The sequence below is a fragment of the Pseudophryne corroboree genome, chromosome 9, assembly GCF_028390025.1.
Source record: "Pseudophryne corroboree isolate aPseCor3 chromosome 9, aPseCor3.hap2, whole genome shotgun sequence".
NCBI classification, from domain to species: domain Eukaryota; kingdom Metazoa; phylum Chordata; class Amphibia; order Anura; family Myobatrachidae; genus Pseudophryne; species Pseudophryne corroboree.
This window is the reverse complement of record NC_086452.1, coordinates 32,363,044-32,381,977: the sequence shown is the minus strand read 5'-3', so window position 1 is coordinate 32,381,977 and position 18,934 is coordinate 32,363,044. Positions and strand designations below refer to the sequence as shown.

At 48.5% G+C, this 18,934-nt stretch overlaps 1 protein-coding gene across 2 annotated transcripts in view; it reads left to right on the top strand.

Annotated features, from left to right (window-relative positions):
- LOC134957318 (methylcrotonoyl-CoA carboxylase beta chain, mitochondrial-like) overlaps positions 1–18,934 on the top strand; it is a 52,172-nt gene that overhangs the window by 10,964 nt on the left and 22,274 nt on the right. Inside the window, exons 1-4 of one of the 2 annotated variants that reach the window (XM_063939115.1) lie at positions 6,730–7,183; positions 10,238–10,434; positions 10,696–10,874; positions 10,954–11,034. In XM_063939115.1, the coding sequence (XP_063795185.1) occupies positions 6,972–7,183; positions 10,238–10,434; positions 10,696–10,874; positions 10,954–11,034 (669 nt within the window). In that variant the 5' untranslated portion in view covers positions 6,730–6,971. Of the gene's footprint in view, positions 1–6,729; positions 7,184–10,237; positions 10,435–10,695; positions 10,875–10,953; positions 11,035–18,934 lie in introns of those variants that run through there. The other variant, XM_063939116.1, reaches the window with a different exon arrangement.

Here is an 18,934-nt window from a genome sequence, read left to right as displayed (position 1 = left end):
TCTTCTGGAACAAAGACCTGGAGCTGTAAAGGCCGACTGCCATGGGTGGATTGTCCTATGGTGGTCATTCCGAGTTGATCGCTCGCTAGCAGTTTTTAGCAGCCGTACAAACGCTATGCCGCCTCCCACTGGGAGTGTATCTTAGCTTAGTAGAAGTGCGAACGAAAGGATCGCAGAGCAGCTACAAAGTTTTTTTGTGCAGTTTTAGAGTAGCTCAAAACCTACTCAGTGCTTGCGATGACTTCAGACTGTTCAGTTCCTGTTTTGACGTCACAAACACGCCCTGCGTTCGCCCAGCCATGCCGGCGTTTTTCCTGGCACGCCTGCATTTTTTCGAACACTCCCTGAAAACGGTCAGTTAACACCCAGAAACGCCCACTTCATGTCACTCACTCTGCGGCCAGCAGTGCGACTGAAAAGCTTCGCTAGACCTTGTGTGAAACTACATCGTTATTTGTAATAGTACGTCGCGCATGCACATTGCGCCGCATACGCATGCGCAGAAGTGACTTTTTTTGCCTCATCGCTGCACAGCGAACGAATGCAGCTAGCGATCAACTCGGAATGACCCCCTATATGCACTGCAGGTAGGGCAGATGTAACATGTGCAGAGAGAGTTAGATTTGGGTGGGTTATTTTGTTTCTGTGCATGGTAAATACTGTCTGCTTTATTTTTACACTGCAATTTAGATTTCAGTTTGAACACCCCACCCAAATCTAACTCTCTCTGCACATGTTACATCTGCCCCCCGCACTGCACATGGGTGGTCATTCCGAGTTGTTCGCTCGCTAGCTGCTTTTAGCAGCATTGCAAACGGGTTGATTCTATATCGGAGTGGGAGAAGGGACCTTCTGACGTACCTAGGGGAGGAGACACGGCCGCACAGGGTACCCGAAAAGTACCCTCGCGGGCTCGCTTCGCTCGCCACGCTTCGGGCTCGGTGGCTCGCTCCGCTCCGCTCGCCACCTGATTACTAAAGGTAATAGTTGGTGGCGTGGATAGTAAAGCAAGTGTCCAACTGGCCTAGCTCCTCCCCCTTGTGTCGTGACTCCTCCCCCTGACAGAAAAGGCCCCTTAGCCCACTTGGATCTAGCTTCAACCATTGCAAACGCTAGGCCGCCGCCCTCTGGGAGTGTATCTTAGCTTAGCAGAATAGCGAACGAAAGATTAGCAGAACTGCTACTAAATATTTTCTTGCAGTTTCTGAGTAGCTCCAGACCTACTCCTAGATTGCGATCAGCTCGGTCCGTTTAGTTCCTGGTTTGACATCACAAACACGCCCTGCGTTCGGTCAGCCACTCCCCCGTTTCTCCAGACACTCCTGCGTTTTTACCTGGCACGCCTGCGTTTTTTAGCACACTCCCGGAAAATGCTCAGTTACCACCCAGAAATGCCCCTTTCCTGTCAATCACTCACCGATCAGCAGTGCGACTGAAAAGCGCCGCACAAACAACAGCAAAACTGCTAAGTTTTTAGTTAAATAACTAAGCGCATGCGCGCTGCGTACCATGTGCATGCGCATTTAGCAACAAATCACAGCATGGCGAAAATCGGCAACGAGCGAACAACTCGGAATGACCACCATGGTTTTGCCCAACTGCTAACAAATTTGCTGCTGCGATCAACTCTGAATTAGGCCCAATGTTCTGTTCAAATGTTAAACACTCCATCCAGTTTCTTATTCTGTTGCGCTTTACAATTGGAACTTTCTCTCCCCTTCCTCTTTGTCTCGGTGACCTCACACATCCAATAATCCGCTGTACAGGATTTATTGACACTTGTGTATCCTTTTGCTTTTTTTTTTTGTTCCGCTCACTAAAGCATCACACACACAGCTATTTATGTACATGGAGCTCAGAGACATCTATACACATAGAGACTGTCTGGTGGTGGGGAGGTGGGTAATGTGTGTTACAGAAGGGTGGGGGGCGAATACCAAGTAAGTGCAATTGACTCTGGTGGAATGTAGCAGCGCAAGTAATGATGATAAGATCTGACAAGAGCTTTCATGTGCTGCAGCAATATCCCCACCACCCGCTGTGAGGCTGAGAGAAGGAGCTTTCTCTAAAATTCACAGCACTCACCCTGATTAATCCCCAGACTTCCTGCTGTGACTGAATACATTGAGATAGGTATTCTGGCCTTTTAGTTTTAATGTGAGATAGATTCTGATTTTCTTCCAACCCCCTAAAGGGAAGTGAAACAGATAGCAAGTAACTAGCAGAAACTTTTTGAAGAGGTGGAAGGAAGTAGGGCACAGGGCCGGTCACCCGCCTAAACTGCCCCTATTACCACCCCCCACCCGTGGCAGGACGCCTTTCAGGCTGGCATAAAGAGGGCATGGAAAGGGTGGTTTTATGGAGAAAGAGTTTTTATTAAAAATCCAGTTATGTTGTGGAAGTCAGGAGACGGATGAGCAGCTGAGAGGTAAAGGACAGTGACGGTAACCCTGAGACCTCCTGCAGACACTGGTGCAGTGTGGATTGCATGTGCCCTAGGGCAACTCATTTAGAAGTCTAAAGGCCAGTACTCACGGCCCGATGCTGGAGAGATGTGTGCTGAGCGAACCGCTCAGCACACATCTATCCCGGCGCTCAGCACAGCGCGTTCTGTGCTGAGCGTGCGGGGGGAGACGGGGGGGCCGCTCACTTCACCCAGCGGGTGAAGTGAGCGACCCGCTAGATTGGCCTGCGTGCAGGCCAATCTAGCAGCAGCGATAGCGATGCGCGGGGCTGCGCATCGCTATCGCTGTTAGGGCTACACACGGAGCGATCTTGCTGAAAATCTAAGCAATCTAGTCAGATTGCTTAGATTATCGCTCCGTGTGTACCCCCTTAATTCAGATCTGATCGCAGCAGCAAATTTGTTACTTTTACCATCGCTGAGGGAGAACCAGATGGTTTCCCGTCATCGATGATAAAGAGCTATCAAATATTATTATTATTTTTTTTCTCTAGGATGTCAGGGACACAGAGCATAGCTCCGCCCTGGACACCCATGAGTCCACGCCCCCGGTCTCTGATTGGCCTACGTCTAGCTCAATACTAAAGTAATGGGGACCATCAATGGGCAAAACCCTCGATGGTTCCTTTACAGATGGTTGCCCACCATCGAGGTTATCCACCAATGGTACCATCGATGGATAACCCACTGATGGCCATCCCTAGGCCCTAGCTAATGGGCAAAACCATGTGCACTGCAGGTGGGGCAGATGTAACATGTGCAGAGAGAGTTAGATTTGGATGGGTTATATTGTTTCTGTGCAGGATAAATACTGGCTGCTTTATTTTTACACTGCAATTTCAGTTTGAACACACCCCACCCAAATCTAACTCTCTCTTCACATGTTACATCTGCCCCACCTATAGTGCAGCATGGTTTTGCCCATTAACTAACAAATTTGCTGCTGTGATCAGGTCTGAATTACATACCTCCCAACTTTTGAAAAGTCCACAGCGGGACCTTGGCGCGCGACACCCGAATAGGGGAAGTGGCCTATACAAAGGGGGCGTGGTCTCATGGCTGTAAACTGCTGGCATGCCCCCTCTCCCTCTGTAACCTGTGAATAAACGCTGTGCGCATGCAGAGCAGCAGTGACAGGAGCCTCCAAACTGCTACCCCCCCCCCCCCCCCCCCCACCATGGGACACTGCGGCCCACGGGTGAGACAGTGGGACAGTCCGAAAAAAAACGGGACTGTCCTGCGAAAATCGGGACAGTTGGGAGGTATGGAATTAGGCCCTTAGTTCCAGGCACCAAAAACTAGAATGTACAGTATAGTGAATTCGGCAGGGAAAATGTGCTGGGGATTATCTGCACAGGGCTGACATATGGCGCGCCCGGCAAAGGTATATTAAATAAAGCAGGAGCATTGCCCTGAAATTACAGGGTACTAATTACATGGGCCCAGGGCTGATGGAGGTGCCCCAGTGGGGACCCAGGTCACCACGGGATCCGGTCTGAAGATCGACAGTGTCTAGGTCGACAATGTTTAGGTCGACCACTATAGGTCGACAGTCACTAGGTCGACATGGATGGAAGGTCGACAGGGTTTCTAGGTCGACAAGTGCTAGGTCGACAGGTCTAAAGGTCGACATGAGTTTTTCACTTTTTTTTTTTTTCCGGATTTTTTCATACTTAACGATCCACGTGGACTACGATTGGAACGGTAAAGTGTGCCGAGCGAATCGGTAGCGGAGCGAAGGCACCATGCCCAAAGAATGGCGAGCGAAGCGAGCCATGCGAGGGGACGCGGTGCACTAATTTCGGATCCCGGTCACTTTACGAAGAAAACGACACAAAAAATAAATAAAATCCTCATGTCGACCTTTAGACCTGTCGACCTAGCACATGTCGACCTAGAAACCCTGTCGACCTTCCATCCATGTCGACCTAGTGACTGTCGACCTATAGTGGTCGACCTAAACATTGTCGACCTAGATACTGTCGATAAAACGAACCACACCCGGTCACCACACCCTTTGTCTGACTGCAGCAGCAGTTGCAGCTTTTCTCCACAGCCCAGCACAGGCTGCTGCGTGCTGTGCTGCAGTGAGGCCAAGGAGGCACTTAAAATACAAAATTTTCTCTAAGGGTGCATGACCACGCCTCCTGTGATTAGGCCACACCCCCTGGAAAGTACCTGGGCCCAGCCAGGCTCTGTACTGCCCTGTCTGCAGGCCGGTGTATGACTCCTGCTGGGCATGTGCCTGTTTATTGAAATATGCTAATTTGTACTACACGTGCTTGCAAAATATGCGCACACCTCTGTCCGTATGCAGAAGTGCGGCCTTCTTATCATTAAAGAGGCGGAATGGGGGGAAGGGGTACGGAGAATCATATGCGCCTGTCACTTGCGGGGTCCTGAGGGCTGGTGTAAATGCGCTGATGTGATAACGCTAGCCACTTCTGATTGGCTGGTTGCGGATTGCCCTCTGTAGTGAACAGGATCTGACGTCGTTTTTCTGGTCTCCATTGATGGCAGGAAACCATTGACAGAAAAGCCATTGATGACTTGAACCATTTTGGGCGGCACAAGCGTGGACGGGTGACAGCTGTGGGCCAATAGGAGAAGTGGGCAGGCCTAAGGGATGGCAGACAAGAGGGTGGGGCTAAATTACATTTGACGAGGGGAACAAACCATTACAGCATTGCCATCAGAACTTCACCGCACCGCTCTGAGGTCTTGGGTTCTGTTACCATCATGGCCCTATCTTTGTGCAGTTTGTATGTTCCCCTGAGTGTGTGGGTGCAGTGTGTGTGGAACCACACTGCACACACTGCTCCCATGTTTAATTACTTACCTATACGGTGTCTTGTGTCATTGCTGCAGCTGTGGCAAAAATCAACAGGAAAATGGCTGCCGAGCATGTGCAGTAGTGACTAGTCATCAGAACCAGGCGGTGCCATGTTTCCGGAGACCTGTGTATGCGCAGTAGACTCTGGCATAATGTCATAGTCTGCTACACCATAGAGAGGATGGGAGTCTGCACATGGGTCCCCTTCTCTGATAAACCTCCCCTGATTGGTAGGTTAATTGGTTCCCAACAAAAATTAACCCTAGTGTGTGTGTGTGTTTGTGTGTGTAGGTAATATAATGCCCCCATAGTGATGAAAACAGGGGCGTGGCTCGTGATAGTGGCATTCCTGTGTAGCCACGCCCCTTTTATAGAGGACACACAATTTTTATGGGAACGTGCAGCTACGCCGCGCAGCAAAGTACAGAGTGCCTGCCTAATGATGTTGGGAGGTATGCATTTGTGTAAATAGACGCCTCATTGCAGCTCTGTGGACTCTGCATCGGATCATCAGTGAGAACATCGGTCATATGAGGTGACGATGTGACAGGGATGACACGCCCCCTCTTATAGAACGCTCTTCATCGCTGCCCCACCCCCACTGGCTGCAGACTGGCAATCAAGCTGCGGCTTAGCAGACACTGCGAGCAACCCTGTAGACACAGATTTGCACTAGGGATGGACAACGGGAAGCCCACCATCAAATGATGGCAGGGCTTCCACCATCGAATCTTTCGATACGATGATAACTAACCATCACATTGAAAGTATTAAATAAAAAAACATGTGCAAAAAACCCTGTTTGTGCATGTGCAAAACATCTGCAGAGTTGCTGGCTGGGCACGGGACTGGGGGCGGGACCCGGTGTAAACATCGGAACACCATCAAATGTTTACCATTCGATCACGGCAAACATTGGAATGGTAAAAGGCAGCACTAACATCAAATAAAAAACATTGATGGTTTCAAACCATCGCATTCCAGCGCCGCTGCCCTAATTTACACATGTGCAGATAGCCTAACATCGGAGATGCACGTAAATAATAGGGCCCTTAGATTGTAAGCTCCTCTGGACAGGGGCTGATGTGAATGACTGAAATGTTCTGTGTAAAGCGCTGCGGAATATGTGTGCGCTGTATAAATGTTACATATTATTTTAAAAAGAATTGTATTGGATTGTTGAAAGTATTAACATTTATAAAGCCCCAACATTTTCAGCAATCCATTCCGGAAGATGAGTTCCAATCTGTGTGACCAGATTGGATCTAGAGGGGGTCACTATCTGACACAACCTCATACATGACACTTGTGAGGAGGAGAGTAGATTCCTATTCCCTCTTTTATTTTTTCCCTTACTGACTGGAGGAAAAACAGACCTGGATTCCCTGTCAGTAAATTTACTGACTGCTGGAACATTTCTACTTCCCTTCCCTTCAGTAACTGTTGCTTCCTCCATGTGAAACATTGTCGCCAGTGAGAGAGCTGCCCGGCGCCATCTAGCGGCGGGATCGGGAATTACAAGAAGGAATTCCTCTCTCTGGTGTCGAATCTGTTACTCCGAATCTGAACCCACACATCACAGGCGAATGTGCTGCTGCGGACAGGTGACTGTGTGTCTGCCCTTCATTGTGGCTGGCTGGGACTTTGCATAGGATTGCATTGCACTGCAGGCTGATGGCAGCCCTGGGCATGCACAGGCACCTCCAACATGCACTTGGCAGGTGCCAGCTTCCCCTCTGCAGATCACCCTGCTCCCAGCTCAGCACCAAGGCTGCAGGGCACAGGAAGGGTACACAGTGCTTCCCTGTGATCAGAAGGGATATCCTGCCCCTGTATAGGCATGTGTATGAGGCCAACACAAGGAACAGTGACAGCTGCAAGCACAGGTAAGCAAGTTACTGCTTGGACCTTTGTCAATCACAGTCTTCGTTCTAGCTGATAAAGTGCAGGTGTGCAGTAACAGTGTGTTGCATTTATTCCTGTAACCCCAGCCTGTTCTGGTATCCGGATAATAGATCGACAGTGGTTGACTGTCAATAAGTCGACATGCGTGAGGTTGACAGGTTCACAAGGTCGACTGCACAAACACTTTCCTTGAGTTGAATACAGTCATCAGTAAGATCGATACTAGAGTGCCAGTTGGCCACCCCTTATGTGATCTGCAAGCTTGTTTTATAGGGTTGCTACCTAGCCACAGGTAGGTGGCCACCTTCCTAAACCAGTGCAGGCCATCCATATACCCTACATGTGAGCGCACTTGCGTGCCTGCTGACCCTGGCTGCTGCGTCCTGGGTCATGTGCGCTCAGATGCTGCAAGTGGAAATCCTGGCCTATTTGTAGTTGCACCAAGAAAGAGGCACAGTTTTTCCCTGAAGATTTCCTGCTTCAAGTGGATGATTCTAATACAAAGTGGGACAACCATGAAGTCCTTCAACATAATATTTTGTTGAACATTTACTCATTCGAACTTAATAATGGACGTTCTTCTGGTTCTTGGAGTGGTCTTTGTGGTGCTTTCACTTATATTATTGGAAATTCTTCATGATGCTCTTCTTTCTTTCTGCTTGTTGTTTGCTGACATTTTGTGATCTCGCTGTACCCTCTTTACTCCTCTGATTTGTACTATAAAAACATTCAATAAAAATATTTAAAAAAGAAAAGAAAGAGGCCCAGTTACTGTCCTCTCTTTGATACGGTGTAGCATTCAGAGGGGGAGATTCAATTGTTTGAAAAGTCAGTTGGGAGTTTGTTTTTTCCTATCTCATAGACAGACGCCCAACCGACTTTTCACACATTTGAATCTCCCCCCAAGTGTCTCTCATCGCAGTTACAGCAAATGCGACAAAACAAAGGGGCGCAACTTGTTCAGCATTTCCAACCACACTAACCGGCCCTAGGGCGATCCTGGAGTGCCTGATTCTGTCCAGATGAGTGATTCCCAAACGTTTCACCATCGAGGAACCCGTAAAACTATTTCCACTTGAGAACTGACTTGATATTTGGAAATGGTGACAGTAAGACGAGAGCCGCCTATTAGTCATTTTATTTGAAGAATTGTATGAAAAATTCCTTCAAGGCCGACACATATGGGGCGTAATTCAGTAAGGATTGCATGCTTGGGACCGCTCATCGCTAGACAAGACCACCCAGCATGCTGACCACCGCCTCCCCCCTGTTGAACAAGCAGAAATTGCTAACGCATCGCAATTTCTGCTTGTTAGCGGAAACTAAGGATGGCTTCTGCCGGCGCAGCTTAGCTGGTCCCTTAGGAGACCCGCCGCCATGTTGTAGATCGCGGTGGCTGCGTGTGATGTCACACAGCTGCCGTGAACACTCCCCCATTTTGCTGCCTTCGCCCCCAGTTCGCACTGCCACCCCCGCAACGCTCCGTCTCCTCCCTGGAAACGGAGCATTGCCTGCCCCGCGACCGCCTCTTCCTGATTGACTGGCAGAGGCGATCGCATTTTCTGCGCCCCCTCCCCCCCCCCCCCGCAGAAAATGCAGACGCATGCACAGGACGAGCGCTTCGCATGCACCCGCATCTATATCTCAATATTTGTGGTTGGTTCGCTCACTGCGATCCAACCTGATTTAGGCCCATAATGAGGTGTCCATGTTTGTGTGATGTGTAGAATCGCGTTGCAGCGTTGTGTACAGAAGTGCAAGTAGTTGGTGTACACTCAGCACAGTTTGCACTATTATTACAAATATAATATTAGCCCTTAGCATCTATTATCTTCTTCTGTCCTTTTTTAAACGTTTTTTTAATCAGAGTTGCAAATGAGGTTAGCAGTGTAACCAGACTGTGGTTGTCATAGCAACTGTGCTGCTTTAGTGTTTATATACAACATTTTGCCTATAAGGCCTTATACCTGCTGGCGTTGTTACTTATGTAGTGTTGTTAATGCTAATACAAGTGTGTCCAAGGACGTTACTGTAGTGGGTGCACGTGGTGCCAGTGCTAAGGGGTCCGCTCCCCCTGCGCACACCTCCCTTCAGCATCAGTGCTGGGAGAGACGATCCCTAGCATCCCACTAATGTGACCTGAGGTCAGGTCAGGTCAGCTCGCGGCTCCTCCGTGCGTCTCTCTCCACTGATGCTGACCGGTTATTCTTGTATTTGGCTCATTCTCTGTTATGTTGTTGGTCTGTTTACTAACATATAATTGCCTTATTTTCTAATGAAGGTTTTTACTGTATTCTATATTGTGCCGGCATTTTATTATTTTTATTTTCATGGTGACAAAATATCACCAGTACATTACAGTCAGAGCTTTATACAGATCCATTATTCCTGAACCTAGCGAAACTCACAATCTAATTTCCCCACCAGTCACACAGACACGGTGTATAATCAGCCAATTAATTACCAGCTGAAGAAAATCCATGCAGACACAGGGGGACATATAAACTCCACACCTATATGACCCTAGTCATGATAAATCCTATAGCTCCTGCGGTGGGTGCTTCCCCTCTGCCCTCCATGGCTGGTTCTCGCGTTTCGTGTCTGGTGTCACTTTCCATTGCTGGTGCTTGCCCTCTGTGGCTGGTGCTCGCCCTCTGCCCTCATGCCTGGTGCTCGCTCTCTGTGATTGGTCTTGTCCCTCTGCTGCTGGTGCTCACCCTCTGCGGCTACCCTCCATGGCTGGTGCAAGCGCACATTCTGACACCCTGCATCTGTCTCAGCCCATGCAGTTCCTCTTTCCTGCCTGGGGTGTTGCTCTCTGCTTTGGTGATTCTATCTCACTCTGGTCTGTATCTCAGTGCTGTCCAGATGTGAAGAACCCATTTAACTAGGAAATTAAGCCTGCATTTAATAAACCAATAAACCTTTATAGACTACACACCTGTCCTTGAGTAATGTGTACCTCTCACCTGTTGCTGATATGAAACGGTAATGTCTGTGTACATAATAATTCCAATAATGTAAATGTTTTCTAGGTACACGGACTTGCTGGAAAAGGTAAAATTAGGAGGTGGCGAGAATGCGATCCTACGGCACACCCAGAGGAACAGAAAGCTTCTGGTGCGAGAGAGGCTGAAAATGCTTCTGGATGATGAAGACTTTCTAGAACTGGCTCCGTTTGCCGGCCTCAGTCTGCCGTACGGCGATGTTCCCTCCGCTGGCTGCCTGGCTGGTAAGAGTGTACCAATAGACATGTTCTTGTAGGACCGCTGTGGTAGGAGACCCTTCCTGTGTTGTATATGGTGAGGCCTACTTATTGTCCAGGGAGGTTTGTTCCCTTTTCTTGTAGCACTTGGATCTCCTGTGTAGAGATGTTGTTTCCAGTGCACAGACCTCTGACCATTAGACACGTTTGGAGATGAGTTGTTATGTAAGATGGGCCAGGCATGACATATCCATGAGCCACGTATGTGTGTTTCTGTATCCCGCGCAGGCATCGGAAGGATCTGTGGCGTATGGTGCATGGTCATCGCTAATGATGCCACGGTGAAAGGTGGAACCGCTTACCCCATATCCGTAAAGAAGCAGCTGAGAGCCCAGGAGATCGCTATTCATAATCGGCTGCCCACCGTCTACCTGGTGGACAGTGGCGGCGCCTTCCTCCCTCTGCAGGTACCGCAACCAGCGCTGCAGCACACGGCTACAGTACCTATCTACCGAGGATATATATATTATACTATGTCTTCTGTAGGCCGAGCTGTTTCCGGACAAGGAACATGGCGGGAGGACATTCTACAATGAAGCCATAATGTCGGCGATGAAAATCCCTCAGGTAAAGCAGCACACAGGACACTGGGATTAAATAGAGACCGGGCTTCTTATATAGTATATATCTGTTATTGTCCATAATACATTATACCTCTGTGCAGGCTCTCAAGATGGTGCATTTGCCATCTCTTTGCCCTTATTGCATCCACCACTGGCCACCATGATTCTTCACATTTCCCATGCATGTAGGCTACACCCCCATGACATCATACTCTGGCTGCCATGATGTCACACCTCTTGAACGTAGGCCACAGCTCCATGACATCATACTGTGGCCACCATGATGTCACACACCCCTTGCACGTAGGCCACACCCCCATGACATCATACTGTGGCCACCATGATGTCACACAGCCCTTGCACATAGGCCAAACCCCCCCCCCCCCCCAATGATGTCATACTGTGGCCACCATGATGTCACACACCCCTGTGACATCACACTGTGGCCACCATGTCACACACCCTTTGCACGTAGGCCCCACCCCTGTGACATCACACTTGGATCACCATGATGTCACACACCTCTTGCATGTAGGCCACACCCCCGTGACATCACACTCGGACCACCATGATGTCACACATCCCATGCACGTAGGCCACACAGGGTACTTTATTGTGAGAGGATTATGATACCTCCGAGACATAGACCACAGAGCTCTGGGAGGAGAGCAGACACTTAATGGTGCACAGACGTGATGCACTCCACTATATACAGAAATGTCCTGCCCTGGTGCCCTCCTGGGTACAAATATACCAAAATATATCCTGTGTAAATCACCGAACCTTCACCAATTCGGCAGCCTGTGCCCCGTGTTCGATGTTTCAGTCAGTTTCTTGATAAAAGTCATCACTGACTAAAATGTTAAACGAGGGGCACAGGCTGGTATTCTTTTGCTGAAGGTCCTGTGAGTGGGCCTTTACACAGGATATTATTATTATTCTCCTTTATTTATATTGCGCCTCAAGGGATCCGCAGCGCGCAATTACAGTGTACATAAATGAAAAATCAAAACGGGACAATAGTGACTTACAGTTGGAGACATATACAGGGTAAATAACACTGACATAAGTATCAGAGTGGCAGAAAACCATGGAATTAGGTGCCGTCGAGGATGTTTAAGTAAGAGAAGAATAAGCACGAGGGTTGAGGGCCCTGCTCGTGAGAGCTTACATTCTAAAGGGGAGGGGCACACGGGGGTGACACAGATGGGGTAGACTGAGTGTGGGACAGAGGGTTAGGATGAGAGACGGCTGGGTTTGGTGAAGAAGTGGGTCTTGAGAGCCCGTTTGAAGTTTTGTGGAGAGTCAGAGGGGGAGAGGTAGAGAATTCCAGAGAAAAGGAGCAGCACATGAGAAATCTTGGAGGTAGGAGTGGGAGGAAGTAATCAGTCGGCAGGAGTGGCGGCGTGAATTAGCAGAGCGAAGAGGACGGTGGGAGTGTAAAGGGAGATAAGGTCAGAGATGCAGATGGGAGAGGAGTAAGTGAGTGTGAGAAGCCTGAATTGGATTCTGAAAGGGAAGGGGAGCCAGTGAAGGTCTTGTAGGAGAGGGGAGGTAGGAGAGGAGGATGAGATGGGCAGCAGCATTGAGGATAGATTGGAGTGGCGAGAGGTATTTGTCAGGAATGCCAGTCAGGAGGAGATTACAGTAGTCCAGTCTGGAAATGATCAGTGAGTGGATAATGGTCTTGGTGGCATCCTGGGTGAGAAATGGTCTAATCCTGGAAATATTTTTGAGATTAAAGTAGCAGGTTTGTAAGAGGTACTGAATGTGTGGTTTGAAGGAGAGGGAGGTGTTAAGTTCGTTTAACTTTCAGGGAAATGCAGTACCTTGTTACACTATGGTTCGGGCCGCTGCAGCCGCTAAATGCAAACAGAAACCCTGTGATGTGTATGCACGTTGCGTATACACGCAGACACGCTATGCGCACTGTACAGCGACACGTGTGGCTGAATACACCTCTTTACTCGAACAAGAATGGAATGTGACACCAGTAGTATATGTTATGTTGTGGACCAGCGCAGCAACAATATATTTCCTCAAAAAGATATACACAGAAAATACAACAATATCACAGAGAAGAGCTACAACCAATAGTACATACGTTTGTTCGCCAGCGCCTCCCGGATCCGGTCCTCAGTCAGTCTTGGCAAAATGACCTTCAGAGAATAGACTGAGGCCGGCCAGGAGGTCTTTCTTTTATACAATGGTCCAAAACACAATACAAAGGGAACTGTAAGCTTTTCTTCCATAGGTCAGGCGGCAGGTCATTTACAGTACGTGAAGGGTCATAGGTTGATTTGAATAGGTGGGCGATGCTTGGTCCAGGTGTACTTGCAGAGGTCAGCCACTGGGTTCCCGCCGAATATCACAAGAACAGTAATTACAGCAAGTTATGAATATTGTATTCCTGCACATATCTATGCGCAGGAGCCGGCTTTAATCTGCAAACTGCGATCGGAATGTAGCCCTTCAATTACTGTACATCTGGATACCAAACACTATGTCCTAACCCTGTTCTGTCCCCTCATATCCTGTAAAGCTGGATATCTCTGTTGTTCTATTTCCTAAGTAAATCTCACTTGCTGGTGTGGTGTGTGTAGACTATGTGTAAATTTTGCACTATGTGGATAAAACATTGAATATGTCTTTGTGGCTCTTCTATGCGAATGTGTATGCTACCGTATTTACTCATACCACGTGCTAATAGGCAGGGCTTCATGATCCAATGTACGCAGCGTGTGGGTATGCGCACGCACGGCGAGTATGCACCCGCAACAGAGTAGTCAAGGATTACTCCAAGACAGCGTACTTGAGGGCTAGTGGAGATAGTAGTGCCATCAATGGATAATGAGATTTTGGTAAGTGAGGTTATGCTGGAGGGTGGAAAGATGATCAGCTCAGTCTTAGACATGTTGAGTTTAAGAAAGCGCTGGGACATCCAGGAAGAGATAGCAGAGAGACAGTTAGAGGTAGAAGTGAGGAGATCAGGGGAGGAGAGATAGATTTGAGTGTCATCAGCATACAGATGATATTGGAAGTTAAAAGGGCTAATGAGTTCACCTAAAGAGGACGTATAGAGAGAGAAGAGAAGAGGACCAAGAACAGAATCTTGGGGGACACCTACAGTTAGTGGAAGTGGGGGGGAGGTGGCATCATGAGAGGAGACAGAGAAGGAACGACCATAGAGGTAGGAGGACAGCCAAGAGAGGGCAGTATCACGCAGACCAAGATAGTGAAGGATTTGCAGAAGGAGCGGGAGGTCCACAGTGTAAAAAGCAGCAGAGAAGTCAAGGAGAATAAGCAAAGAGTAGTGGCCTTTAGATTTTGCTGCATGGAGGTCATTGCAGACTTTTGTGAGGGCAGTTTCAGTGGAGTGGAGAAAACGGAAAACAGACCGGAATGGGTCAAGCACTTAGTTGGAGGAAAGAAAGGCAGTAAGGCGGTTGTAGACAATATGCTCAAGGAGTTTGGAGGCAAAAGGGAGAGAAATGGGTCGGTAGTTGGAGAGGGTGTTTGGATCAAGGGTAGGTTTTTTTAAGAATAGGGGAGACAAGAGCATGCTTGAAAGTAGAGTGGACAGTGCCTGATGAGAGGTAGAGATCGAGAAGGTGGGCAAGATGGGAACAGGAAGAAGGAGAGAGGTAGTGGAGGAGGCGGGAGGGCATAGGTTCAAGTGGGGAGGTGGTGCTGGGAGGAATGGATGAGGGCCATGACTTCCTCACCAGATACATGGGAGAAAGATGTCGGCGAGAGGGAAGGGGAGGGGTGGCAAGGGATGGGTGTTGACTGGTTGCTGGTCTGGTGGGATGGGATGTCCTGACGTATAGAGTAAATGGGGGTCATTCCGAGTTGATTGCTCGCTAGCAGTTTTTAGCAGCCATGCAAACGCATTGCCGCCGCCGCCCACTGGGGAGTGTATTTTCGATTTGCAGAAGTGCAAACGCTTGTCCAGCAGAGCGCCTGCAAAATAATTTTGTGCAAAACAAGACCAGCCCTGTAGTTACTCTTCGTGTGCGTTGATTCTAACGTTGGAGGGTTGGCTTTTGACGTCACACACACGCCCAGCGTTCGCCCAGCCACTCCTGAGTTTTCCCTGGCACGCCTGCGTTTTTCCAAACACTCCCTGAAAACGGTCGGTTGACACCCAGAAACGCCCACTTCATGTCAATAATCCTGTGTTGTGCCGTGCGACTGACAGATTCGCTAGAACCTGTGCAAAACCAGGTCCAGATTGATTGTCCATCCCTCTGTTCATTTTGTGTGGTGCTGATCTGTTCTATCTTCTGCTGCATGCTCCTGCAATGTCCGACCACCGAAAAATGTGATGAGACAAGTTGATCGTAGTATCGACCCATCGAGATCATTGCATCAGTTTGTTGAACAACCGCTGTCTTGATCTGCTCGATGTTCTGCTCCATGTTGTCCAAACGACTATCAATCCTTTGGCTTTCTTCAGCTCTACGTTGCTTCATGTTCTTTAAAGCCTCCAGGATAAGATTGAGCTGTGAATATTTAATCATTTATATTTTAGTTTTGATCAACAAATTGCAGTTGAACACAATTGCACACTACTAAATTCATAACAAATTTAGATTCAAACCTTCTTACGGAGATTCCTGTGTCCGATATTCAAGGACTGCTGCAACACTGCCGGATGTTTCCATATCCGGAATTTGCTCTTCGCTTGGAACAAGATTCTGGTCTTCGACTGGATGGTGCCTCTGGGATGAGGTTTCTTCTTGCAGTGGCTGTAGGTGCTTCTGGGATGAGGTTTCTTCTTGCAGTGGCTGTGGGTGCCTCTGGGATGAGTTTTTTTTCTTGCATTGGCTATGGGTGCTTCTGGGATGAGGTTTCTTCTTGCAGTGGCTATAGCTGCCTCTGGAATGAGGTTTCTTCTTGCAGTGGCTATGGTTGCCTCTGGGATGAGGTTTCTTCTTGCAGTGGCTGTGGGTGCCTCTGGGATGAGGTTTCTTCTTGCATTGGCTGTGCTTGCACTATTGTCTCAATCGGTGAGATTGGCTGCTGCCTCTGTGTCTCTAAAATGTTAAGAAAAATAGAAAAACAAAATTCAAATAAAATGCCCCCAGTGCCAGCTACAGTTATTCCCCCCGTGCCAGATACATAAATTATCCCCAGTGCCAGATATGCCCCCAGTGCCAGATATGCCCCCAGTGCCAGCTACAGTTATGCCCCCAGTGCCAGCTACAGTTATGCCCCCAGTGTCAGATACACAGGACCTAATGGCCATGTCGACCTAGTGCCAATGTCAACCTTCAGTGGTCGACCTAAATTGGGTCGACCGAACGACCGTAACCCGTACCCACAGTGCCAGTGTGCTGCCCACCGCGCTGCTAGCGTAAGGGGAGGATAGCACAGAGTACGCCTCTCCGGCGGGGGTGCTGGTGTTTATCGTCAGTTAGCAGACTGTTCGTGATCCAATCATAGCCTGCGTTCCGTTAGCTGCCGGTCCGTGAGCTCTGATTGGCTGACGGACCCACGCAGAAATGAAGATAGACATTGAGGGGCAGGAAAGGCGCACGCTACGCTATCCTCCCCTCACAGCAGCAGCGCTGTGAGCAGCACATGGGGGGGGGAGTGAGAGAGAGATGTGTGTATTTGGGCAGATCTGTGAGTCTATGACTCTGACTCCACTCGGCGGTGTGACTCCACCCGATGTTAGAAAATTAGTCGCATATCTAGGATAATATATAGGAGATTGCTTACCTGGATCCTCGGCACTTCCTCCAGTTGTTGTATGTTCAAATCCTCCAAATGAAACTCTTCTCTTTGCCTTTTTTTCCTGAATCAGTAATATTGATTCAAATAAAATAGTTATTATTTAGCAATTTCATGTTTAAAAAAATAAAATAAAAACAATAATAAATATTACTCACCTGTCGAGATTTTGATTTCTTCTTTGGTGTTGTTTCCGTTTGTGGCTTTCGATGTTTCATTGGTGTCGAATCCTTTCCTCCTTTTGAAATAAAAATGTATGGATGTAGGGGGCGTGGCCTGGATGGGAGCGGCAGCAGCTTTCCGTAGCTCTGTGTTTTAGGGGCACTTTGGAGAGCTTTCCACTGCTCCTGACTATGCTGTCTTGCCACCTTACCATCTAATAGCCCCCTTGGCCGACGCTGAGCTGCCTTGGAGGGCGGTGGGCGCTCCCAGAATCCGCCACCATGTGACCGCGTTCTGAGGCCTACTCCGGATGTCAGACCACGGCCTCGATTTTGGAAGTCGCGTACACGCTCCGCCGGACCGCTACACACAAGTGTGGAGTGGGGGACAGCAGTCTTCCCTGTCTAGGGAAGTGAATGACGCTGACACCTTGCAGTCTGCTAGGAGTTTGCCAGAGGTACTGTGCTGCGGCGCCATCTTCTCTGCCTACTATACATAACTGTGAAGGAAAAAACAATGGTTCCCTAATGCACACTGAGTGAATAATATTCCTACATAATAGTCAGATAATACGGAGATCTTGGTTGCGTATATCTGCAGATATAGGGTTAAGCCCCCAGGCCGATCGACAAGGCCTCTCCGTCACTGGGGGTCCCTAATATTAGGTATGGGTCCGGGGTGCAGGACCCCATAATGTCGGCACAGGTCGGCTACCCCAGGTCAGCACACAGGTGAGAGTTAATAGGGTTAATAAGAAGCACAGAAGTGCTATATGAGTGGTGTGATTAAAATAATACAAAAATATATACAAAGTGATAGGGAAACTCATAAGTGTTAATAAAGTGTTAGGGTGTGCCGACCTGAAGCAGCCCAGCGATACCGACACAGGGGCCACCACACCCCACACCCACCCCATAAATAATTCCAAATATGTCTGGGTTGAATTCCCAGTGTAAGGCCACATGGTAATGGCTCCTACAGCATCTGAGAGCCAGCTTACCTGGGGATACCCCTGACTTCCCCCTATGGCAGTCTAGAGTCAGCAATCCCTCCTAATGCTGACCCGTTCATGCCTCTCAATACAATGCAAAAAATGTACTATACATAACTGTGCTGCACTCTCCACAGTCTATCTTGCTATTTAGACCCCCAGCCCATTCTCTGGATTTTCTGTTCTCTGTACCCTGGGTTCTGAGGGACATGTATACTGCTGATTAACAACATAACCGGGTCTCCAGCCTCTCACGTTTACTGCATTGCTGTTTTCTAAATGGATATGACTGCTTCTATATAATTGATCTACTCCACTATTTATCCCCTCTTGCACGCTTATATTGACGCTCACAGCTGCATGTTTTCTGTCACCGTCTCCTCTTTATTGAGCTCTCATCTGCAAGTTTAATTGTGCCTGCCCTCACGGGATTTTATCCTTATCCATTGTTGGGGATAATAATGGAAAAATTCATAACGCCTGCTACACCGGCGAGGCCTGCACAGGGCAAGCCGGGGAAGAAGGGGGACCATTCTACTGCCTCTGATGCTTCCAACTCGGAACAGGGAGATTCCGCTTCCTCTCACCCTCCTCATGCTTGTACTTCTCTGAGTTATGAAGATGTGGTCAGGGCCATTACCGCTACTATGATTCCTATAATGGATAAACAGGCTGCGAAATTTGCGGCGGCTCACATAGATTCCACTGATATCCAAGTGGTGGAGAATTAAAATAAAATAGAGGAGCACGATAAGGTGATATGTGACCTACAACAACAGCTGCAGGATGAACGGAAACACAGTCTCCGCCTCATTAAAATAGTTGATGATTTGGAGAACCGATCAAGGCAAAACAACCTGCATATCGTGAGCCTCCCTGAATCCGTCAAGGGCCTGGATCTTTACAAATTCTTGTCTACTGATCTCCTACAAATGCTGGATCTATGTGATATCTTGAAAGATTTTGCGGTTGAATGGGCACATCGTCTTGGACCTGTTCGAGACACTAGACG